This window comes from Bos mutus, chromosome 9 (assembly GCF_027580195.1).
Source record: "Bos mutus isolate GX-2022 chromosome 9, NWIPB_WYAK_1.1, whole genome shotgun sequence".
NCBI classification, from domain to species: Eukaryota; Metazoa; Chordata; class Mammalia; order Artiodactyla; family Bovidae; genus Bos; species Bos mutus.
In genome coordinates, this window is record NC_091625.1 from 101,238,182 (window position 1) to 101,263,690 (window position 25,509).

Below are 25,509 nucleotides of genomic sequence, written 5' to 3' on the forward strand. Positions count from 1 at the left end.
ATGACAATGGTCTGAGGCCCCAGTGTCTGGATGCCATGTTTCAAGCGCAGGTTCTATTGGGGCCTGTTGACGCGCTTCATCTCATCTTGAAAGTTACCTTTAAGGAGATGCTTTGCAAAGAGTCGTTTCTCACATGGATGAGAAATTTGTTACTACTGACTTGGGTTTGTCAAGATGCCCTGAGGAATCTGTAAAGAGCCCCAAACCATGGGTGGACAGGATGCCAACACGTCCTGCAGAGAGACGTCTGCAGCAGTGGACAGCTGGGCAGTGTCCACCCCAGGGCGGCTGCAGGTGTGAGGACGGGGCTGCTCAGTCTTTATTCTTTAGCACGACTTTAAAGACAGCGCCGAGTGCGGAGGGGGATATGGTGACAGCAGGAGTCATGTGTGCTGTGCGCCAAACACAGGCCCAGCACCGTCTCCCTTCTGTCCTCAGACTCAGAGCGCCGTCACGACAGTGCATAGCCCCTCCCCTTCAGTAAGAAAAAAACAATCTGAACACGGAAAGCTGTTTGTCACAATGATTTTCTTTATAAGAGTGAAAAAATGAGAAACACTGTGAATGTCCAAAAAGTGCGGAAGAGTTAAGTGATGACGACATCCGCCAGATGGCATTTTACAAAGGCATTGAAAGTGGTTATGCCATTTACAGTTGCTCCCAGAGGAATGAGACTGTAGGTGAAAACTACCGAAACACATACGGTGTCTGCGTGCTGAAAACTACAGATGTGCCCGAACGCAACCAAGGAAGAGCTAAACTCCCAGAATAATGAAATATGTAGGTGAAAACTTCCAAAACCCATACGGTGTCTGTGTGCTGAAAACTACAGATGTGCCCGAACGCAACCAAGGAAGAGCTAAACGCATGGGAGACACTCATGTTCACAGACCGGAAAACACAGCAGATGGAGCGTAATTCTCCCAATATTGGTCTGCAGGACAATGCAGTTCCCATCAAAAGCTGAGCAGGGCTCCCTATACACAGACAACGTCATTCTAAAATTTACATGGAAATGCAAATGACCCCAAGTCACGAAAACCCATTTTCAAAATAAATAATAAAGTGGGAGGAGTCACTCTACTGTTAAGGCTTACAACGCAGCTACAGTTAGGGACTGAGGGAACGACAGACACCCAGACTAACGGAACAGAACCGAAAGCCCTGGAGTGAACCTGTTCAGACACACCCAGTGGGTTCTTGAGAGGTGTCAAGGAGAGACTCAGCAGGAGAGTATTTTCAACAAACGGTATTGGAGCACTGGACCTCTGAGGCAAAAAAAAGGCCTCAAATCCCCTGTTTTATACAATGAACTGAAAATGGATCACAGACTTAAATGCAAAACATAAAACCATAAAATTTTTAGGAAAGAAGCTTCAGGACCCAGGTCTAGGGTAAAAATTCTTAGACGTGATCTCCAAAGCTTGATCCAAAGGAGGAAAAATTCTTACACTGAACTTAAAACTTTTGCTCTGCAAAGACGCTGCCAAGATGAAAAGACAAGCTGCACGTCAGGAGAAAACGTCTACAAACCGTGGAGGCAGCCCTGTGTCGCATCTGTAACAGATAAAGGGTTCTCAAAACGCAACAACGAAATAAAACAAAGAATCCAATCAGAAAGTGGGCAAAAGAGAGAAACGGTCATTTCACCTAAGACGATCTACAGACGGCAAACCAGCATGTGAAAACACATTCAACATCGGTAGCCGCGAGAGAAAGGCCAAACCACGGCAAGGCATCAGTGCACACCTGCCAGTGGTTAACACAGAAAAAATACAGTGATAACATCAAATGCTGGCGAGCACGCAGAGGAAATGGGTCTCCCCTGCATTGCTGGCGGGGATGGAAAATGGCCCAGCCGCTGGAAAACAGCCAGGTGGCATCCTACGAAATGAGACGTGAACTTACCCTACAGCCCAGCAGCCGCATCCTCGCAGCTTCATCCCAGAGAAACGAAGACGAGGTCCGCACAGAAACCTGAGCATATTTCACAGCAGCTTTCCTCCCAAACAGGAAACAACCCAGACGTCCTCCAACGTAAATGCTTCAGCAAACTGGGATTCATCATCCGGTGGCAATAAAAAGACAAACCACTGATACACCACACGACAGGAGTGAGCCCCACAGAAGGACACTCAGTACAAAAGCCAGTCCCGAAAGACCACACTGGTGCTGAAAATAAAAACTCCGATGTTAAGGCAAGCCAAGAAAAATGTAAACATAAAGCATTTTCTCTGCCCATTTGGGCCTCCTCCCTCCCCTCGAGTCTGCACTGTGCGTCTGACTTTTGCATTAACCAGACCTCCCCAACGGCCGAAATGCTGGCTCAGCCACAGAGACCAAGGGGTCTCCTGCGCCAGACAGAGCAGGCCTTGCTCAGTCCTGTAAGGGGTCACCCCCACTAGCCTGCTATGTGCAGATGTTTTTGATGGACTTTATGTCCAATGCCAACACATCACTTCCTTTAAAGATGGTGATTGGTGCAGAGCCAAAGGGTCAGACGACCTGCGAGACGCTGGACCCCACCTAACGGAAGTCCTTAGTGTAACCACTCGCTTGTATGCTGTGTGTGCTAAGCTGCTTCAGTGGTGTCTGACTCTGCGACTCCATGGACTGTAGCCACGGCTCCTCTGATGGGATTCTCCAGGCAAGAACACTGGAGAGAGTCGCCATGCCCTCCTCCAGGGGAGCGCTCCAGCTCAGGGACTGAAGTCCTGTGTTATGTCTCCCGCACGTGTAGGTGAATTCTTTACCACCAGCGCCACCTACTAATTAGCATTCCCAGCGATATTACTTGCCATCTGCCTCTTTTACAAAAGTATTGGTTCTTGCATTACCAAATCGGTGACTGAGGCTCTGACAAGATGAATGATGATCAGGTGACTTGAAATGACGGATCACACATATAGTCCTTTAAGGTCAACGGTTGTCACAGTGTGACTGTGGGTGTGGGAAGAAGCAGCAGGAGGGAGCCTCCAGGAACCTTCCTGGGTCAGGAGGGCACAGCGACCCAGTCCTTGCCTGGGGAATCCCACGGACAGAGGAGCCTGGTGGGCTACCGTCCATGGGGTCGCAGAGTCGGACACGACAGAGTGGCTAAGCACACAGCGCGGTTCCAAGAGTTATTCCTAGGGGAGGAGCGGGGGAAGGGCAGGCAGACCTCTGCACCAGTTTCTGTAAGTTTCTGTTGCTCCATAACTATTTCAGAATAAAACACTTTTAAAAAGCGACTTTGAAGTCTACTTGCAGTGTTGAAAGAGACTTAAGATTTTAAACTAAAGAAGGCAGTAAATAAGTTTTCTGTCCATGATGGTTATATTCACATTTAAAAGATTTGTAGCAAAAACATTTACGGGAAATACATCAAGATGTTAGCAGTGATAGTGTCAGAGAAATATAAATGACTAATTTTCTTTCTTTACTTTCTGAATTTTTTATACACAAATGTAAAAATGAGCAAGAAGATGCTGGCATCTATAACAGGAAATTTAAATCAATAAAATCATCTTGCTAACTGTCCACGTGGGATTCCTATATTCATCCACTGCTATGTATCCAATTCTGAAATACAACGGAGAATTTATGCAAAATGAACTGTGAGTTTTGAAAAGCAGATAAGATCAAATAACTTGTCGCAAGAAAACAAAAAGATGGAAGCCAATATGAAACAATTTGGATGCCATTTCTGGATGCGAAGAATAAACCTACCATTTGGTGGAAAAGAAAGGCTCAATATTTTTAAAGCTATTAGAATTTTGAAACTCAACATGCGAGATTCATCTTGTGGACGAGCATGGCATTTCCAATCAGGGCACAGATGGTAAACGTAAGAACGTGCAGTGCAGAGACCAGTACAAATTTCCCAGCCCGGTGGGTGGCCAGGAGTGAATAGAAGTTTTCCAGAGAGGTGGGCTGTTTGGGGGTGGCTGGTATGAACTTACTGGAAACTGAAAAATTAGAAAAAAATTTAAAAGTGAAATTAGAGATGACTGTCTGCTATGAAATATTAGACAAAACGACTTGTGTGATAAATTCATTCCTGTTAATAGCTTTGTAGACATAAATATAAAGGGTTTACATTTTTTCTTCAATGGTCATGAGCAGTGATCCAAACACAATCACCTGTGGTCACTTCTGTATTTTGTGTGTGTGTTAGATTGTTGCTGTTCAGTCACTCAGTCGTGTCTGACTCTTTGCGGCCCCATGGACTGCAGCGCATCAGGCCTCCCTGTCCATCACCAACTCCCAGAGCTTGCTCACACTCATGCCCATGGAGTCTGTGATGTCATCCAACCGTCTCATCCTCTGTCATTCCCTTCTCCTCCTGCCCCCAATCCTTTCCAGCATCAGGGTGTTTTCTGAGTCAGTTCTTCAAAGCAGGTGGTCAAAGTAATGGAGCTTCAGCTCAGCTTTAGCATCAGTCCTTCCAATGACTATTCAGGATTAATTTATTTTTAGGATTGACTGGTTTGATCTCCTTGCTGTCCAAGGGACTCTCAAGGGTCTTCTCCAACACCAAATTCAAAAGCATCAGTTCTTAGGTGCTCAGCCTTCGTTATGGTCTAATTCTCACATCCATGCACAAGTACTGGAAAAACCATAGCTTTGACTACATGGCCCTTGTTGGCAGTGATTGAATTATCAATCCCTAAATCTAGGGAAGATTCTGCATGAGCGGTGTCCCCCATACAAGGCCAATGCACAAAGGTGACACTCAGGGCAATACATGAGAACCACTGCCAACACCCTGGCCCCAGTCATTTCCCCCTAAAGGATCGTCCCAGTATCCTTAGAGAAGACTGCCATCCATCATCAGAGCCTCAGAGTGCAGGCGACCGTCGCCAGGCCCAGCTCTGGTCCCTTATCCTGGAGATTCTTACAAACCAAATCCAAACAGAAAACATTCATGAACTTCAGAATTAAGCTTAAACAATTTCAGTGACAATGTGCTTTCATCAGGTTTCAAAATTTTTGAAAAGGTGAAACTTTTGGCTAAAACCTCAAAGAAATAAGCTAAATAACCATCCCTCTTCCTTTGTAACCAACTTAGTTGACATTAAAAATAAGTACAAAACATTCTGCTAAATGTTTTCAAATGCCCCCACCAGCCCACCCACATCACACTACCTACCCTCCACCCCCGAGGGTAGAGTTGTCCAAACTCCGACCCAAATGACCCCCTCAAAAAGCTAACCGGTGAGCTCCACACATATGTCAGCTTTTGCCAATATGAGCCAAAAGTCACAGATTTCCAGACAGTCATGAGCACAGATGAAGCATTTCTAGCGAGCCGATGCACTGAATTGATTCACCCAGGATAGCGGCCTTGTCGCCTGAACCCTGCAATCAGCATGGCTGAGGTTTACAAAACACCAAAGACTGACGACCTCAGGTCTGCTGTAGGACCACAGAGGCATCCGGGCGATTACACGTTTCCTCCACTTAGATGGGTTTCCTCGGCCTCAAGGGCTTGCTATCTAATGACCTGCGAGCCTGATCCTGAGAAGCGGCTGTCGCGGAAACACTTCTTGGAGAAATGAGAGATTCTGCACAGGGTGAAGGCAACATCTTTTTCATTCCCAGTTTAACCCACTCTGCGAATACCGTCCTGTTCCCGGTGGTACCCTCCGCCCTCAAAGCGACCTGAACATGGCATTTACTGAATAAGCATTTGCACAGAAGTAAATGAACACCTTGCAGATGGTTTAAGAAAGGTGTATGGAACACCCAGAGCATGTCTGTAGAACCAGGCTTGTAGCATGACTGAGCCAACCTGCTGAGATCCAATCTCATTCGTGGCGTAAGACAGGCTGGGGGACTTTCCACATTCTCCACGTTCAAGGAGTATGATTTGCATTATATACAATTTTTAAATTCAAAGAAAGCATATTATAAACACTTGCAGAAGTCTAACCTAGCTTGGGGTTTTGCCAGAATGCTTCAGCCCCATCCAGCAAATCCAGATATCTCGTACTTCAGGATCACACACTTTGTCTACAACAGGCTGAAGTGACGCTGGAGAAAAGCCCCAGACATTTCTGAGGCTCTGGCAGAATATGTCAGAAGTTCACTCTTTACACCAGGAAGGGTGATCTGAAGACTTGTTTAGAAAACCCCTTCAGCTGAGGCTATTATTCTGAGCCGCTGAGTAGAAGTTCTCTCATCTCCTACAAATGAGGATGAGTAAGTGTCTATCTGGGGATTCAGCAGTGATGGACCAGCCACTGCACCTAAGCCCTGAACTAGGGGTCAGGCTGGAGGCCTGGCAGCGGGGGCGGGCGTTCTGTGAGTTCTGTGGTCCTGCTGTGGCACGCCGCCTGCCAGCGAGGTCAGCAGCTTCCGATGATGATGTTCTATCGTCATTGACACACGGACTCACTCACACAAAACTGCTGAATTTAAAACCCTCTCGGCAGGCGGAACTCAAGGCCGCAGGCACTCACGTTTACTCACACGTTTGTCTTTGCTTGAACTGCTTGATACAGACCATGTTTGGAAGGACCAAGAATCATTTAAACAGGATGGCACCCATGGGTGATGGGTATTGTCCTGGGCTCCGGAGCAAGGCCCCTCCCCCGGGGACAGCCCTCCCCTCTGCGTTCCCCTCTGGGCCCCGCCCTGATTCAACCTCCACACGTGTGGCTTGTCTCCCTGTCGATAGACGACATTATTCCTGAGCCAAACACCGGGCACAGCTTTACATGGACTTGGCTAATTTCTGCCAGCACTTATACACCGAGCTATTTAAGAAAGACACCCACCGATTATCATCTATTTTCGAATGTTTCCAAACTACTCTCCTTTCCCAGGATGATGGCTCTGCAACAGCCATGCAAACCCACTGAGATGTACATTGTCCTCTTGGAATGACCCAGAGCTGAGCCCCACCGGACAGTCACAGGCTGAGGTCAGAGCCTGCTGCTGGAAAAGGGCATCTGTGTCCAGGAAGGGGCTCTCACCAGCAGGCTGCCCCGAACTGCACCCCGTCCTCTGTATGTGCATGTATGTGTGTGTGCACGTGTGTGTGTGCACAGGCACACAGAGCGGCTCCAGGGAATGACCTCGGGCAGCTCCTGGAGTGAGAAGCTCTTCGAATGATCATGGAAGTGGCTGACACAGCGCCCAAGTTCAGCTGTCACGTTCTTCTTCCCACCAGGTGACATGTTGTTCTCATTATCCCTCAAACTTTTCAAATAATGATTCCCCAGGAAATGATTCAAATAATGATTCCCCGGGAAACAACGACTGCCCTTCCTTAAGCAAGAGCTCTGCGAATTTTCCCTGGTTTCTGCACATCTGAACTTCTGTCTCAAGCCTCAAGACTGCAATACTCCCCGGTTGCCAGGCCTGCTTTATTAGGCTGCATGTGAGAGGAAGCTTAACCTGTCTCTTCTGTTGTGAAAACTGGATACAAAGAACTCATGACTGGACTGGGAGCTGCTGACTGAACACAAATCCCAGAGGGGTTTCTGGGCCCTCCTCCTCCCGACGTGTGCTGGCTGGACGAGGCGGACAGGGGCTGCAGCGCGTGAGGAGGGACGGGCGTGAGAGGTCAAGAGGACAGGCCTCCCCCGGCCGCGGTCACATACGCACGCTGGCCCATGGGACATAAAATCAAGCACCCAAACCACGGCATGGTCGGGAAGAAATGCAGGCTCACGGGTTTTGGCTGCTCTTTTAAGATAACAGCCTGACCTTCCCCCCTGGATGAAGCTGAGGGGACGCTCGGACCGCACCGCCAGCACCTCTGTTGAAAGTCTTAAAAATACACAAATTGCATGTATACTTGGGGCCCATCAGATGGAAGGCAGTCATGAGTTTCACAAAGATTTGGTAACTTTAAAGACTTGATTTTGAAGTGAACTTGGTGGTTTTTCATTCCTCGACCTTTTCGCTGTGTAACTGGACTACTGCCCAAGTGATGACAGAAAACGCCCATCAGCAGACATCGCGAAACGATCCACTTTTTCAGCAATTCGGACTCAAATGCTCTGAAATAGCTTGAGGCAGGAACAGTCCGCCTAAGCACACAAATCTTTCCTCGCAGGCGTGTGGTGGGATCCGTGATGGACAGGTGGGGGGTCCTTCCCTGCCCTTGTGGTTTCCACGCCTTTCTTTATGAGACGCTCCATCACCTTCAGGACCTGAGCTTTCTCCACTCTGACTGAGGGCAAAGCCTCCTCATGGAGCGAAAGCATCCTCTTAGAGAAAAAGAAAGGGACTGAAGGACGCTGGCCTCTGGATAAGGGCCCACGGAGGGTGAAGGTCACAGAGACGCCGCCTTGAGCTGAATGCGTTTCCCCTCAATGCAGAGACCGAAGCCCTAATCCCAGTGTGACGGTGTTAGGAGCTGGGCCTCTGGGAGGCAACGGGTCAGGAGGGTGGGGCCCCACTGGGATGAACGCCCCCACAAAAGGGGCCCAGAGCCCCTGCCGCCACATGAGGACGCGGGGAGAAGACACCTTCTACCAACTGGGTCCTCACCGCAGAGGACCGGCCAGCATCGTGACCCTGGATGTCCACCTCCAGAGCCTCCAGAAGTACATCTCTGCGGTATTCAAACCGCCCAGTCTGTGGAGTCTAGTAACGGGAGCCTGGATGGACTAGCACAGACGTGAGACTATGCGCCTGGGGCTCTCGAGGGGCAGCTGTTGCGGACGGCCAATGCAGGAGGAGGGGCCGAGTCCGGAAATCTGGGGGAAAGGAGGTGATCTCGGGTGCTCTTTCTCTGGCGCTCCAGGAACCACCAGCGCGTCCTCCATCCAGAGCGAGCCTCTCTGGCGCTCCAGGAACCACCAGTGCGTCCTCCATCCAGAGCGAGCCTCTCTGGCGCTCCAGGAACCACCAGTGCGCCCTCCATCCAGAGCCGAGCCTCTCTGGCGCTCCAGGAACCACCAGTGCGTCCTCCATCCAGAGTGAGCCTCTCTGGCGCTCCAGGAACCACCAGTGCGTCCTCCATCCAGAGCGAGCCTCTCTGGCGCTCCAGGAACCATCAGTGCGTCCTCCATCCAGACCGAGCCTCTCTGGCGCTCCAGGAACCACCAGTGCGTCCTCCATCCAGCCCTCTGGTGCTCCAGGAACCACCCGTCCTCCATCCAGGCGCTCCGCTCCAGGAACCATCAGTCGTCCTCCATCCAGCCTCTCTGGCGCTCCAGGAACCACCAGTGCGTCCTCCATCCAGAGTGAGCCTCTCTGGCGCTCCAGGAACCACCAGTGCGTCCTCCATCCAGAGCGAGCCTCCGGGGGTCCCTGGAGCCGTCTGTTCTGTGGGGGTTCCTCCCTCCTCCTCCCCCGTTCTAGGCCTATAGTATGCCAGCAGCGCCGCCCCTCCACAGGGGAGCCCGCCTCAGTCCCCAGGCCTCGGTGTCACCTGCCTGGCCTGATGAGGAGGGCTGCTTGAGGAACTCTGCCCTGCTCAGGAGGTGCTAAATTCACCACATGGGCTCCTTCGTGTCATCATGATTGCATTTTCATTTTGCTTGACTTGTGAGTCCCTGAAGGCTTTCCTCTTAATACCCAGCATTATGGGAAAGACCATTCCTATAGCTGCTGAAAAAGTACCTAAGTGATGAACACTTTTCTCATTAAACACTAGTTAATAACTACACTGTAGTCAGTAAACACATCCCACGTCTAAACACACCACTAACAGACTTGGCTGAGCTTCGGTGATGTGTCCGAGTTAAATGACAACCGAGTTCTCCTAAAGGTTACCAGAGGAAATTTGTGCCTGGACAAACGAGCCATATTTTCCAATGGAGTTTCTTCCAATGGAGTCTGATTAGAAAGTAGAAGAGGTGTGGGCATGAGCTGACAGGACATCAGGTCACAGGGGTCCTTCTGGTCACTGGGCTGCAGGATGCAGAGGAGTCACTCAGACTGACCTGTGCTCAGCTCGGACTTCGGACGCCTCCACACCCGCCGTCACATCTGGACACAGGCCGTCGGTGAGCACACGGACACACACATGTGCCCTATGGATCTGGGGGTAGGGTTGCTAGGTACCGTCCAGTTCCTGGAACCTAAAGCACGTATTTCAGGAGCTGCCCTGGTGGCTCAGATGGTAAAGAATCCGCCTGCAGTGCATGAGACTCGGGTTCGATCCCTGGGCCGGGAAGATCCCCTGGAGAAGGGCAAGGCTGGCTTATCCACTTCAGTACTCTTGCCTGGGGAATCCCACGGACAGAGGAGCCTGGCGGGCTACAGTCCATGGGGTCGCCAAGAGTTGGACACGACTGAGCGACTAACACACAATCATTGTGCATTTTATTTCTATTATTACGTCAGGTCCACCTCGGATCACCAGGCATTCGATCCCAGAGACTGGGGGCCCTGCACTAGAGTGTCCACCCCTGTGGCTGTGGACGGCCTCTCCTCAGCAGCCCCGAGTGGCCAGCCCTCCTCTCTGCAGACCTGGGGGGCCTGCAGTGGACAGAGGCCTTGGGACACGTGCTTCCCCGCGTCCAAGCCCTCCATGACACGGCCTCGACGACAGAGGCAGTGACTGAGTCATCCAGGAAGAGCCTGCAGCAGAAAACCAGCAGCTGCCGGATGAGGTGGGGAGGGTCGCTTCTAGAAGAGTTCACCCTCTTGCCGGCTGAGCCCTGCCCAAGTCACAGGAGCCTCCTCACCCATCAAGACTTCAATACCACAGGGTTTTACTAATACGACCTAGAAGCTGTCCCTCGTGCCACAGGGAGCCGGCTTTACTCCTCCCGGGGGCTCCTGGAGTGAACCCCTGATGTTTAAAAGGGAAAAGGAACACGGGATTTCTAACACAATCTTGCCAAAGCCACACTCCACATCCCACGTGAAAAAACCTTTAAGCAGTGCAGTCGAGCTTCAGAGAAGCTGACTTTATGCTCCCACCAAAGTGATTCCAAGCAATGAATCTGGGTTAACAGCTTGCACGGGGCTCTTATAAAAGCTTAACGATCCTAAGACACCCCGCTCGTCCTGGGCCGGGACACGAAGGCGGGTTAGAAGGACACTCCGCTTGGCCACCTGCCGGGGTCTTTCCGGCTCCCCTGTGCCTCCAACCTCCAGATAATTTAATTTACAGCCAATTCCAAAGCATTCATCCCAGGGGACGGGTCCACTCTTTAACCTGAAAGACCGCCAAGACGACGAGAAGGAAACTGCCTTTCAAAGTCAAAGTTGCGGATTTTCTCTTTTGCATCACACGTCTGCCTTTTCCCCAGCCTGCCCCGGAAGGCCGGTGTGTGCGCTTTACTCTGGCTCACCTGGCTGGAGCTGGCACTAACCCGGGTGATGTGGGTGGCCATCAGGGTCGTGGTGGTCCCGCCCCACCGCCCATCCAGAGGGGCTCCCCCATGTGCATGTGCCGCCCGACAACAACTGCTCCCCACGCAGGCCTGGCTGGTCCCCGAGTGTGGCCGGCTCCCCGCTCCCCACCTGTACCGGGATTTTGCGGGGGAAGAGTCAGGCCCAGGGGGTTTAAGCTGGAATCCACGGGGGATGCCCTGAGCCTGTGCATCATTGGCCAGACAGGTGGTGTAACGGCCTGGGGAGATCCAGCTCAGACCAGGGTAGACTCCCACCCCCGTTCCCCAAATATTCCCAAAGACAGAGAGCTTGGAGACTCGTGCAGCGACTCAGGACTCCAGGCAGGGCCAGTTGGCTCGGGTAATCTCAGGAGACCGCTTCGGTGAGCTCTGCAGGCAGGACACTGGGAGGACGGTCATCCCTCTGGGTGTAAAACCACCACATCGCTCTGAGTTACCTCCCGAGAGAGACACCTGGCACCTAGGGAGGGACGAAGGACGGGAAGGGTTTCGCATTGACCCAGACTGGGACTCAGGGCTTCAGAAGCTACATCTGGGACACGTGACGACCTACCGTCAACGTATCATCCACAAGGTGGGAAGGGACCGTTCCTCCAGTCCTGAGCCTGCGTCCTAGGCCCTGGCATTGCCATCACCATGACTCGGCTACCGCCCTTCTCAGGAGGAGCCGACCACAGCCTCCCGGCTTCCCTGGGGGCTCAGGGGTAGGAGTCCACTGGCCAACGCAGGAGGTGTGGTTCCGATCCCTAGGTCAAGAAGATCCCTTGGAGGAGGAAATGCCACCCCAGTATTCTTGCCTGGAGAATCCTGTGGACAGAGGAGCCGGGCGGGCTACCGTCTGTGGGGTCTCAGAGTCAGACACGACTGATCAACTACACATCAGCACCGTTTTGGGAATGTTCCCCCAGGGCGTGTTCACCTTCTGTTTCTGAGCATCTGCAAAGGGACCTGCCCACATGCCGGTGTGTGCAGCCCCTGCTCCCCTCCCCGGCCTGACCCCCCAGGGGTCAGTGATGCTCCCTCCCCTCTGTGGCCTCAACAGCGCCCCTGTGGATGCAGAGCGTGCGTCTCAGGTCCAGCCGGAGGCCCCGTCTCAGGATGATGCAGAAGCAGCAGCCCTCGGTCCCCATGAAGCAGAGCTCGCCAGGCGGGGACCACGGCTCTTGTGCAACACTCTGTCTCCTCTGCCCCAAGGCCTCCCCTGCGTCCTGTCTCCTCAGCTTCGGAGCATCGCCCGGCACTGGCCTGGAGTCTCTTCCAGCCCGTAGGGGCACTTCCAGCCCTCAGGCCTCTGGGCGAGGGGCTCCACCCCCTGAGAGGCCGGAAGGACAGTGCTCCGTCCTCCCCCTGCGCCCACCTGGGCCTGGAGAAGTGCAGTGATCGCTCAAGGTCACACGGCGGCCGCTCGGAGGTCAGGGCCAGCAGCGCACAGGCGGTGACGCCACAGATGGTAGACTGGATCAGAGGGACTTCCCTCAGGCTGCGCTGACTCACAGACGGTCTTGTGTACACAGCACACTGCAAATGTAAAGTTTGCAGGGACGCACTGGCCCCAAGAGCTGGGAGTATGATGAAAACAGCTATTAGAACAGGGTCAGATGGACTAATGGGTGGAGAGATCCATGATGAGCTTTTCAGGCAAGTTAGGAAGGCATTAAAACTTCAGTGGTCCTCTGAACACTCTTCAGTAAATAGCTACCTCACTCTGATTCTTACACTGGGTTGACTCAGAGCCAAGTCCACTGTGGCAGATCTGATGCTCTTGCTAAAGCAGGACTGGAGAAGTGATGCTCCAGGGACTTGCTGGTGACAGCTCGCGTCCCTGGCCACCGGTCTGCAGACTCGGACAAGACCTCAGTCTGTGTCCTCCACACACGGCCTGAGTATGCGTGATTAATAGAAGCTGCAACCAGAAGATTTGTAGTGGTGACTCAAAAACCAGAGCGAAACACGGTGCCCAAGTTAGACAGAGACAAGCGACACCCGAAGGGGAAATAAACGGAGAAATAGCTTTGGTCCATTGCCCGGTGCTCCAATTTAATGTAAGAAGGGGACAAACTGGAAACAGTGACAGATTTTATTTTTTTGGGCTCCAAAATCACTGTGGATGGTGACTGCAGCCACGAAATTAAAAGACACCTGCTCCTTGGAAGGAAACCTATGACAAACCTACACAGCATGTTAAAAAGCAGAGACATCACTTTGCCAACAAAGGTCCATATAGTCAAAGTTATGGTTTTTCCAGTAGTCATGTGTGGATGTGAGAGCTGGACCATAAAGAAGGCTGAGCACCAAAGAATTGATGCTTTTGAATTGTGCTGCTAGAGAAGACTCTTGAGGGTCCCTTGGACTGCAAGGCGACCAAACCAGTCTATCCTAAAGGACTTCAACCTGGAATATTCATTGAAAGGACTGATGCTGAAGCTGAAGCTCTAATACTTTGGCCACCTGATGGGAAGAGCTGACTCACTGGAAAAGACTGATGCTGGGAAAGACTGGGGGCAGGAGAAGGGAACGACAGAGGAGGAGATAGTTGGATGGCATCAGCAACTCGATGGACATAAATTTGAGCACACTCAGGGAGGCAGTGAAGGATAGGGAAGCCTGGCATGTTGCAGTCCATGGGGTCACAAAGAGTCAGACAGAACTTAGTGACTGAATGACAAACAACAGACTTGGGCAGATGAACTAGGCAGAAATGCTGACATGCTGACGGTACCAGGTCTCCAAGGAAACCATTTCTGACCAGGAGGCCAGCTCCAAGCAGAGAGAGGGGCATTTGCAGGTGACTGTAATGTGAGGTATGGGGGTCCCAAAGGGACACGGGGACCAGCTCAGACCACGGAGCACAGAAGGTACACCTCTCTCAGGCAATCTGTGAGCGACTGAAATTCACCAAGCGTCTGCTAAAAACTGGCCCAGGGAAACCTCTTTCCATTGTCTTAATCTAAAAGCCAACTTGTCTGGGGAAAGAGCAGCACAGGGAATTCCTCGAGCTGTGGCGTCCGCGTTGGGGCAGGCTCACTCCAGGAACCCCCGGACGGGGTCTCGTCTCCGGTCTGGGGCTGAGGTCACAGGCCCACTGCCCAGCGTGCCTCCACCTGCGGTCCAGGAACCACACCCACCCACCATGGTCGCTCTCCGTCCCCTGTAACCTCCAAAGCCAACCTGGTTGCAGGCGGCCAATCTCAACTTTCCTGGGTGACAGAAATCCTTGAGAACGTGATGAAATTTTGCCCTCCTCTCCCCAGAAAATCATGCAAAAGCGCACACATGGGAAACGTGTCTCAGAATGTCCTGAATTCCCAAGACCATCCGAGCATACAAAGGGGTCATGCCATCTGGTCTCAGCTGCCTTCTGTCCGTTGACCCAAGACAGGAAGGTATCTGGACAGGTCTAACTGTTCAACAGGCAGAAATTAATGTCACCAGTGACAAATGCCTTAATCTTTTTTTCTTGCATTTCATCTGCAAAAACAGAAACACTCCTACCCCAAACTATAGGACTTACAAAAGCACATGTAATTACCATCACTGTTTAACACTCCCTTGGAAATTCTAGAAAATGCAATAAGCACAGAAACAGAAATAAGCACTACAAATGTAGGTCAAAGGCAGTGTGAGAGTATATTTAGCATACTAAAAGCATAAACCAAAATAAATATATTAGATCCAATAATAGAAGGTTTGGACGCAAAGCAAAACACAAAACTCAATTCCATCCTTAAAACCAAGAATGCAACGGGGAAACCAGGTAACATTCAAAGGAGGAATAAAATATTAAAAATAACAACTCAGTGGTATGCAGAAAAGTAGACCAAATTATTACAGAGACACACAGTGGATTTGGAAGAGAAAGAAATGCTGGGAGCCTGGGTGTGGTTAATACTTTTTAGTATCACGGAGACGTCCTGTTTCAGGATGGGAAGACGGAAGGAAGAGGAGGGGCAAAGCAGAAAGGATGCAAGTGTGGGAAAGGGCACGCGTGTGTGCAAAGTCGCTTCAGTTCTGTCCCACTCTTTGTGACCCTGTATACTGCAGGCTGCCAGGCTCCTCTGTCCATGGGATTCTCCAGGTAAGAACACTGCAGTGGGTTGCCATGCCCTCCTCCAGGGGATCTTCCCAACCCAGGGATTGAACCTTCCTCTCCTGTGTCTTCTGCATTGCAAGAGAATTCTTTACCGCTGAGCCACAGGGGAAGCCCATAAAAGAAACTAAAAGGCAGGGGACAAACCAGGAAAAGTCCTGGAGCCAAAGGAAAAGTTAACGTGTATGTGTGTGTGTGTGTGGGTGTGTGTGTGTGTGGGTATGACGTGTGTGTGTGGTGTGTGTCTATGGTGTGCGTGTCTGTGATGTGAGGTGTGTCTGTGTCTATAATTCCTATGTGTGTCTGTGTGATGTATCTGTGGTGTGACCTATGTGTGTGTCTGTGTGTGGGGACTGGCACCCCAAAATTAAAACTGGTCAGTGGAGAGAGAAGACAGTTGACATGTAAGGAAACTAAATATCCAAGAAATTTATTTTTTTCAAGTACCTCACCAGCCGTCACAGAGATACAATTAAACAGATGAGATCTTTTTTTTTTTTTTTGGTCTATCTAGTCAGCCAAGATGCTGAAAATAAAAATATCCAACGTTTGCCAAACTGTAGTGATCACCTACTGGCAACCGTCAGGGTAAACTAAGATGTAACGCTTGCTCTGGATGCAGCTTGGCACCTTTGACCAAAAGCCTTAATCGTGAAACAAGTGATTTCGTTTCCAAAATTTGGGGGAGAAATCAGAGGAAGATAGATATTTACCTCTAAGGATGCTGTTTCAGCATGAATTGCCGTGAGACAAGGCCTCCCCAGTGGCTCAGTGCTTGAGAACCCAAGTGCAATGCAGGAGCCACGACTTCGATCCCTGGGTTGGGAAGATCCCTTTGAGAAGGAAATGGCAACTGACTCCAGGATTCTTGGCTGAAGAATCCTGTGGTCAGAGGGGCCTGGTGGGCTACAGTCCATGGGGTCGCACAGAGCTGGACACGACTGAGCGACTTAGCATTTATGCACGCACAATGAGACACATTAGGGGAGAAACATCTAATTTAAACACCTAATGTTTAAATAGAGAGAGACAACAGATCTCTATATGTAGAATAAAATCCATTTATGATGATATTTAATGACATGACTTATAAGGTTCAGTCATTTTAAAGGATACCAAGTTCCATGTTCAGAATGATGGCAAGATTATGCAGAGATACACTTCTGAAAGAATTAAAATGTCCCCAGATGTCAAATAGTTAAGCCTGAGTGGTGGGATTTATGAAGATTCTAACTTTCTAGATAGTTTTCTGAATTTCCAGGTAGTGTCTTCCACATATTAGTTAATAAATATTGGTAAAAAGTGTCACAACTTCTGACACAGGCAGGCACAATGACTCATTTTAATTAGGAAAAACACAGACGTCTCACAGAGCTAAATCAACGGGAACACGGTCAGCGTAAGAGGGCTGTCCTCAGGCAGTGTGATGGCGTGGCCGCAGAGGTGGGCAGTCGGGAGGGCGGAGGGGGGCCCCTCGGTGGGAGTCACAGGAAGGACTCCTCCAGCTCTGCAATGGAGCATCATGGCGAGGGCCTCCCTGACGGGCTGTCCTGGGGGCCTGTCCCCTCGCCTGAGCCCCTGGCCCCCAGGTAGGCTTTTGTGCCTGGGCCGCGGGGTACGGAGCCGGACCTCCCGTCCCTCTGGTTGCCCGGTGCCCAAGGAGCGGTGGGGCTGCTCACTAAGGACTCCACGGGTGTCCCCCACACAGAGGATGCAGAGCAGAGCCCCCAGGGCCCCAGAGCCCCTCCAGTCTGGAGGAGGAACAAGGGGAGGGGAGTGCTCTGGGGCTCAGGGCAGAGGCTGTGGGGTGGGCGAGGGCAGGCGGCTTCTGCACGCATGGCCCCTCTGCCAGGGGACAGCGGTGCCCCAGGTGCCTGGGGCTGTCAGGGACCACTAGCAAGTGCCCCCCGTCTCTAGCGGGGGCAATCTCCCTTATCCTCCGTCCACAAAGCTGCCCCAGACACACAAAGTCTGCTCCGGGGACGAGGCCGGCCCTGCAAAGGCCAGCTGCAAGTCACCGGCTACTGGCCATACACGCCCTGGAGACGCCGCCCCAACCCTGGCCCGTGCCTTGGAGCTTCATGCTCTGTGCATGGACGCAGTGCATCACGCCCGTGATCCGCTGCAGGGGAGATGGCAAGGCGTGCAGCGGGCACCTGGCCTTCTCGGGGTCGAGGCCAGCCTGCCGGGTGCACGGCCCCTAGTGCTGGGGTGGGTAGCTCCTCACCCAGACGGTGCAGCAGCAGACGCCTGCCAGGGAGGCAGCAGGTGCCTCTGAGCGCCCGCGCCAGGAGCACCACCGAGGGCCAGGTGTTTACAGAGTGAGCGCGTCCCATGAAGCTCACATGGGTTTGCTGTATTGACTGTCCTGGTGGAAGTTCTTCCTGAGATTCCCCTGGTCATGACCATAAACACTCAAGTTCTTGGAGAGTCGCAGAGGGAGGGAGACAGACCCAGAATCAATAAGCTGGGCAGGGAAGTGGTCTGGGATTTTGCCAACTTGGAAATAAAATTTAAGATATCTTAAAAATTTTAATGAAGAGTTCAAAGGCAAATGATTTTCAGTTCCATTAAACTCAAAGAAAATAATTTCTATTCAGTCTGATCGATGCAGTTAGGCAACATCACAGGTAATAATGCATCTCACAATCACACAGGTAACACGCAGACTCCCCACACTCTCCAGGTGTCCCGACACAGCAACCCCCAGGGGCCCGCAAGAGTATTTCAAATATAACTACGTAAGCATGATGGAAAAATGGAGACAAGTACCATACAAATAACTGCAGGAAAACCACATAAATTCAGCAAACAGCTTGAAAAGCTGGACTTTCTAAAGTAATAAAATATCCAAGTCATGGCCTCTATAAAAATAAAGCTATTACTTTAAAACGTGGGACTGTGTGTGCTCAGTCACTCAGTCATGTGCAACTTTTTGCCACCCCATAGACTGTAGCCTGCCAGGCTCCTCTGTCCGTGGGATTCTCCAGGCAAAAATACTGGAGTGGGTTGCCATTTCTTACTCCAGGGGATCTTCTTCCAAGGATTGAACCCGCGTCTCCTCTGTCTCCTGCATTGAAGGCAGATTCTTTACCCGCTGAGCCATCGGGGAAGCCCCATTTTAAAATATAACAATCTTATTCAGATGATCAGAAAGACTTCCGAAGTGAACTATATATATATTTTTAACAACAGGCAAGAATGATTTTAACCTAACAAACCAAGATGGAGCAACCACTTAAAACACCGACGGTTTCTGTACCAGTGTCGCTCACTCCCCAGCAAGCAGAGGTGCTGCTGTAGCCGAGACCGTGACCGTGAATCACGGGCTGTGCACACGGCTTCTGCTTCCACAAGCTGCCCGTCAGTAAAGGCTGCACAACGTCTCAAACCATGCTGGAGGGAAGATTTTTTAATAAATTAAAGAGTGAAGTTAAAATCTGAAGACTTACAATTACTTCTGTGAATTTTTCCACTTTGCATCAAAAAGTCTGAAGCGTGACTCCAGGTTAGTGCCTGGTGGGGGCTGGAGAAGCAGGTGCGGACCCTCCCAAACGCTCGGAGAAGAGCCGTCTCCAGCACTGGCTTCGGCATGGAGTCCAGCACGAAGAGGCACCTTATTTGCCAAATGGAAGCACTTCAGAGCAACAAGTGTTTCCTGTTTAATTTATGTGAGGAGTGGAGCTTTTCGGAGAAGAAAGCCAATTTCTGTTTTTATGCACTGACTGGCCAATGAGTTTGGTGTTAACTTTTTGCTTATTCTCTCTACCTCTGGAAATATGTCAGCATGTAACTTCTTTTTAGGCTTTTTTTTTTTTTTTGGTTACTAAACCATTTATCTAAAGAGAAATAAGAGCTCAGAATAACACCCATCCCCTGGATGAACCAAAAAAAAAAAAAATCTGATGGTTTGTTGTTCTCTTAATCAATAAGGATTACCATCTCTTTTAAAAATAGAAATCCCTCCATCGACTGACTTGGAAGAATAAACTTTTCAATTTGGCAAAACTAATACAATTATGTAAAGTTTAAAAATAAAATAAAATTAAAAAAAAAAAAACAAAACTTTTCAGGCAAAAGGGACCACATCAGGGCATCAGTCATTTTAGATGAAGACATGATCCTCAAGCCGAGAGGGAGACGACGAGAAGTCACAAAGCTGACAAGGCAGGGCAGGAAGCCAGGGTCCCGACCCCAGCGTCCACCCAGTGCTCCTTCTACGAGGAAGCTAGTGCCCTGGCCCTTCATTCCCGCCGCAACACACAGACCCTGCACGAAAGGAGTTCATACTTGGAAATCTTGGGATATAAGACACTCCTGAAACAGTGGGTCTGAAAGGCACACCTTAGGAGAGGGAGGCCTCCCACAAGCACGGAACCCCGACGATGCTGGGGGGTGGGCGCCCGCCTGGGTCCAGGCCAGTAGCCTGAGCCGCGTGACCCGGGCAAGCACCCTGGCCGTCCTGCACCTTAATTTTCTGCAGAGTGGCGACCAGGACCGCAACACTGAAGGCTGACTTGTGTTAGATCATTTAGAGCAAAGCAAGTGCGTGAGGAATCTTGGATCCCGCTCTAACACACTCCTCGCTTCTCTCCAGAAACTTCTGGCTTAGACACACTCTAAGGAGCATTGCCCTTAGCGCACCCATTGGCCCCTGTGTGCGAATGTTTAGAGGTGAGGTTTTGCACAGCTCTCCTCTGGGGGCAGACGGCATCTGAATCTGCAGGGGTGTTTCCTGAAATACAGGGTGTTCCCCACCCCCCTGCCAATGGCACCCTGCCCACCTCTAGCCCAGCCTGGTGAATCGGTTCCTGGCTTCAGCTATGTGGACTTCCCCCAGGAGTCTCTTGCTGTTTGGCTCAAATAAAACTCTTTTCTACTCCACCTACAGATTGTTTATTCATTAGTTCCGTGAACAATTCCCACCAAGGACAGCACACCAACCACCATTCCAGGGAGAGAAAACAGCCCAGCTCCCTGGCCCTGGGGCTCCCTGGCTCTGTGGCTCCCTGGCTCTGGGGGGCCCAAGCCCCTGGGGAGGGAGGGCTGGCTGCCGTGTCTGATGGCGGCAGATCAAGTGGGGATATTAAAATTTCGAGGGTGAAAGACACAAATCACAGCATGAAAATCACCCCATTGTGTATGCACACAGCCTGCAGTTTGTGTGAAAATTCACTCGAGTGTCTACTCTAGTTTTGATAGCATCTACTTTGGAAAAAACTCTGATGCTGGGAAAGACTGAGGGCAGGAGGAGAAGGGGGTGACAGAGGATGAGATGGCTGGATGGCATCACCGACTCGATGGACGTGGGTTTGGGTGGACTCCGGGAGTTGGTGATGGACAGGGAGGCCCCGCATGCTGCAGTCCGTGGGGTCGCAAAGAGTCGGACACGACTGAGTGACTGAACAACAACTTTTCTCTCCACAGGAACTTTCCCTGGGACACATGTCCCATGAGCATGGACACCAGAGGCCAAGCCATCCCTGAGGGTCCCGTCTGGAGGCCCCTGGGCCTCCCTGGCCTCGGGGCCTTCTCTGCCAGCCCTGGCCCAGCCCCCGCACACCCACCTGGATGCCTGGTCCACTCTGACCTCCCCGCCACCCCGCCCACAGCGAGGGCGCCGAGGTCTCCACTTGGCACTTTGCCTCCCTTGGGGGAAATCCAGGATTTCCCACAAGCCCAGGAAGAGAGCCGAGCAGGCCAAGCCGTGGACGAGAGGTCAGCCTCCAGCTGGTGGGGTGGCTAGCATCACTGAGAACCTCTCCTCCACCATATTCTTCACAGGGAATTGCGTGGAAGTGGGCATAGAGCGTAGACTTGAAAAGCCCTTAGAAACCATCACTAGAATCTCACCTTGACTGAGCAGGTGCAGCTGGGGTGAGAGGGTCCACATGCATGAGCCGGGAGAAAGCAGACAGTGTCCAGCTCCACCCGGGGCCATCAAGGGCTACCTGGAGCTGCTAGGCTGGCTTCTAGGGATGTGGGCCTTGTGAAAGAAACTCTTTTTATTTGAACAGGGACACATCCAATAAAACCAACTGTCTAAGGGGAGTGAAAGATGTCTAAATCTACTAACCCATCGCATGGACCGTTCCCAGCAGCTTGGCGCCAGTGGCCTTGTTCACTGGAGTCAGTGAATGTGCAGTGGTCCTACCAACACAACTTCTATTTCATAACTAAACGTGTCACGGAACAAGTCTCATCATACAAAACTCATACAATGAGTTTTTGCCAAATTCATAAATTCAGTTCAGTTTAGTCCCTCGGTTGTGTCCGACTCTTTGCGACTCCATGGACTGCAGCACACCAGGCCTCCCTGTCCATCACCAACTCCTGGAGCTTGCTCAAACTCATGTCCATTGAGTCGGTGATGCCATCCAACCATCTCATCCTCTGTCATCCCCTTCTCCTCCCACCGTCAATCTTTCCCAGCATCAGGGTGTTTTATAACAGAAACACATACAAAATTTAATAGGCTTTTATTTTTCTCTATGGAAAAAAGTGCCAAAAAATAAACAGACAATAATAAAATTTCCACTATGAAAAATGCTAGACGTGATTTCCATCTTAACTGGAAAAGCCAAAATACTTTGAAAGCACCTTTTAGAATTTTTATGTAAACAACATCATTATGCATCCAGTTTACCAAGTAGGGGGAAAAAAACCTTTTAAACAGTAAAAGCTATAAATATTCTGTGTAATTTGATGTGGGGAGTAATTTGAAGGAAAAACACCTCAATATATTTTTGTCCTCCATGCTTTCTTAGAGCCTACTTTCAAATTCATTCAATTTAATTTGATTGTTGATTGTGTTTATTCACAAAAATTAATTTGGGGAAAACAGAATTAAAGCATATACAGATATTGTATATGTACAATACAATATTATATCTGTGTGCCCACCCCACACACACAGCAGCTGCTCCTCCAACCACACCCCTCCTCCTGCTCCCCAACCCACAGCCCTTGACCCTGGCCAGCCTCCCCCCACATAGGCCACCAGATGGGCTCCTGAGACCTTCCTCCCCAACCCCATGGCAAAAGGCTGCCTGAGTGCGGCTCATTTTGCTGGGGGTGGAGAGCGGCAGGGTGTATGCTAGACCTTGGACTGGCAAATAGAGGCCTGGGGTGGGGTGGGGGTCAATGTGCCTCAGTTTCCTCCCCAACAACAACGGGATTTTTATAATATCTGAAAACTGAGGGGACTTCCCTGGTGGCTCAGATAGTAAAGAACCCACCTGCAATGCAGGAAATGTGGGTTCGATCCCTGGGTCAGGAAGATCCCCTAGAGAAGGAAATGGCAACCCTCTTTCCATGCCTGGAGAATCCCTTGGACAGAGGAGCCTGGTGGGCTACAGTCCATGGGGTTGCAAGAGTTGGACACGACTGAGCGACTGACACCACACACAGATACTGACCTTAGAGAAACCAAAGTGATTCCAACGTCAGTCTAGTTAAGATGCAGCAGCTTCTCCATCCACTTCTCCCATCCCCCGCCCTCCGCGGCTGGCAACTGCCACTCTGCGTTCTGTCTGCAAGCTGGCCTTGCAGTCCACGAACACAGCGTATCCTTCCATTTATTTGTATCTTCAGTTTCTTTCACTAGTGTCTTAGCATTTGTAATACACAGGTCTTTTACTTCCTTGGTTAACTTATTTATGGGTATTTTACTCTTTCTGATGCAACTGTAAGTGGGATTATTTTATTTCTCTTTCAATTGTTTAAGTTTTACTTTAACTTCTCCTGTTTTTCAAAGTATCATATTACATAAATTAGTTCCTGGCAATTACCAAATTACTACTTATGAGCTAAAAGCACTGAAAATGTGCTTGTTTGGAAAGCTCATGGGACTTCCCAGGTGGTACTACCGGTAAAGAACCCGCCTGCTAGTGCAGGAGACACAAGAGACGTGTGTTTGATCCCTGGGTTGGGAAGATCCCCCTGGAGAAGGAAATGGCAACCCACTCCAGTATTCTTGCCTGGGGAATCCCATGGACAGAGGAGCCTGGTGGGCTACAGTCCATGGGGTCGCAACATGTCGGACACGATGGAGCACACCCGCAGAAAGCACGCGGCTCTCCTCCGTGGGCTGCCCGGCGTCGGGGACCAGGTGTGCGTGTCCACGTCCCGGTGGGACCGTCACACGGTCACCTCTGCCCTGTGATAACGACGTCCTTGAGTTTGTCTCCCACGTGGGTGACGACACCTCACACCCCCGAGGAAGGGCTGCATGTGACAGATGCCCTGTGGGACGCAGGCGAAGCTTGTCAAACTCCTTTCGGATGTTTACTAAAACTAAAGGAAATGCAAATATCCTCGGATTCCTGGCTCCCCACTCTGGGTGGCTGCGGACGTTCCTGTCTAGGTTCATTTCCACCTGGGAAGCACCGTGCAAAAATTAATCTGTTTGTAAAGAAATGTGCACGGTTGCTGGTTCTCATATTCTTTTATAGCATTTTATTTCTATTTTATTTCTACTTATGGCATTTTATTTCTACAGGGTCTATTTAACGGTGACATAACTTTACACTTAGACAATCAATACATGTATTTTATTTAGAGTAATTTCATAAGGTCAACCCATTGGTGAGAGAGACGCTCCAATTAGGGGCCAATAAAAGCTTATACTTTAAAATCTATTTTATAACCAAGATACACCACACTGTTACGCCATGAAACACTGTCAATAAATGAAAAATAAGCTAGGCACTCTGTGGGCACCGCAGAGCCCTCTAGTACGCGACGTATGTCATATCCTTGCTGTTGTTTAGTGGATAAGTCATGTCTGACTCTGCAACGCCATGGACTGTAGTCCCCCAGCCTCCTGCCTCCATGGAATAGTCCTGGCAAGAATACTGGAGTGAGTTGCCATTTCCTTCTCCAGGGGGTTTTCCCAACCCAGGGATCGAACCCACGTCTCCCGCGTTGGCAGGCAGATTCTTTACCACGGAGCCACCTGGAAAGCCCGCGATGGCACACAGTGCGTCCAGTTAGCTCATTTTTATCTGTGACTGTGATCACAGCTTTCAGTCTTTTCCACCTTAATTTACAGTGGTTCCAACTGAAAGTTTATATGAGCCAAAGCAGTTAGGCTGCCATGCCAAGTTTTCAGTAAATAAATTCAGGAAAGAGCTGCAAAGACAGAATTCATGACAACAGGACTCGTCTCTCATTGAGTAGATCATGAATGATCTATCTGTAATGTGATGTTGGTCCAAGAAACTCAGAAACACTTGGCGGAACTCAGGGGATTTACCCCAACAACAGTGAGTAAAGACTCATCTGCAGATATTTTAAGAGCACTGGAGGGGGTGGCGTGTCAGAGAGTCTTAGAGACGGAGCAGATTTCTATGATGGCAACTGTAGGATGCGGGGAGCTGCAGCTCCTTGGCCATCTCTGCCCCGAGTGCCAGCCTCAGGCAGACAGATGTCTACAAGGGCGGGAGCTCTGGATGTCCAGGTTCTTTCCACATTTTTCTTTCGACCCAGAATGTTCTGAAACAGATACAAGTTGACAGGACCCTGGCTATGTGAGGATGGTAGTGAGTACGAAGGTCAACTCACTCGAGTATCCTCGCCTGGACTATTCCATGGAGAGAGGAGCTTGGTGGACTAGAGTCCACAGATATTATTTCCCTCTCACATTCAACTACAGATTCTTAATATTGAGTGCTTCCCCCAGGAGCGGGGGCTTGAGAAGCGCTGGCATATCTGCACTGGTTAGCTACAGGTCTCCATTGCGGCTGGCTGTCAACCCAAGTCCAGACCTGATTCTGAAACTCAGTTATAACTGTGTGTGATTGTCCACAGTGATTTTATGCCATTACAAAGAAAAAGTCAAGCATGTTCTCCAAAGACTTTTAATAATGCTTAGGAACTACTTCGGGCTTTCCAGATGACACTAGAGGTAAAGAATCTGCCTGCTAATGCAGGAGACACAAGAGATGCGGGTTTGATCCCTGGGTTGGGAAGATCCCTTGGAGTTGGAGATGGCAGCCCACTCCAGTATTCTTGCCTGAAAAATTCCACGGACAGAGGAGCCTGGTGGGTTACAGTTCATGGGGTCACAGAGAGTCAGACACGACTGAGCATGCCAACACTGAGGAACTACTCTGC

The 25,509-nt window shown here is 50.5% G+C and overlaps 1 protein-coding gene across 5 annotated transcripts in view; it reads right to left on the bottom strand.

The window, feature by feature from the left end:
• RPS6KA2 (ribosomal protein S6 kinase A2) overlaps positions 1-25,509 on the bottom strand; it is a 328,370-nt gene that overhangs the window by 97,406 nt on the left and 205,455 nt on the right. The window contains exon 1 of one of the 5 annotated variants that reach the window (XM_070377020.1): positions 1,909-2,104. The exons of the other annotated variants lie outside the window; for them this stretch is intronic. Coding sequence (XP_070233121.1) covers positions 1,909-1,929 — 21 coding nt within the window. The 5' untranslated portion in view covers positions 1,930-2,104. Of the gene's footprint in view, positions 1-1,908; positions 2,105-25,509 lie in introns of those variants that run through there. 5 annotated transcript variants of the gene reach the window in all.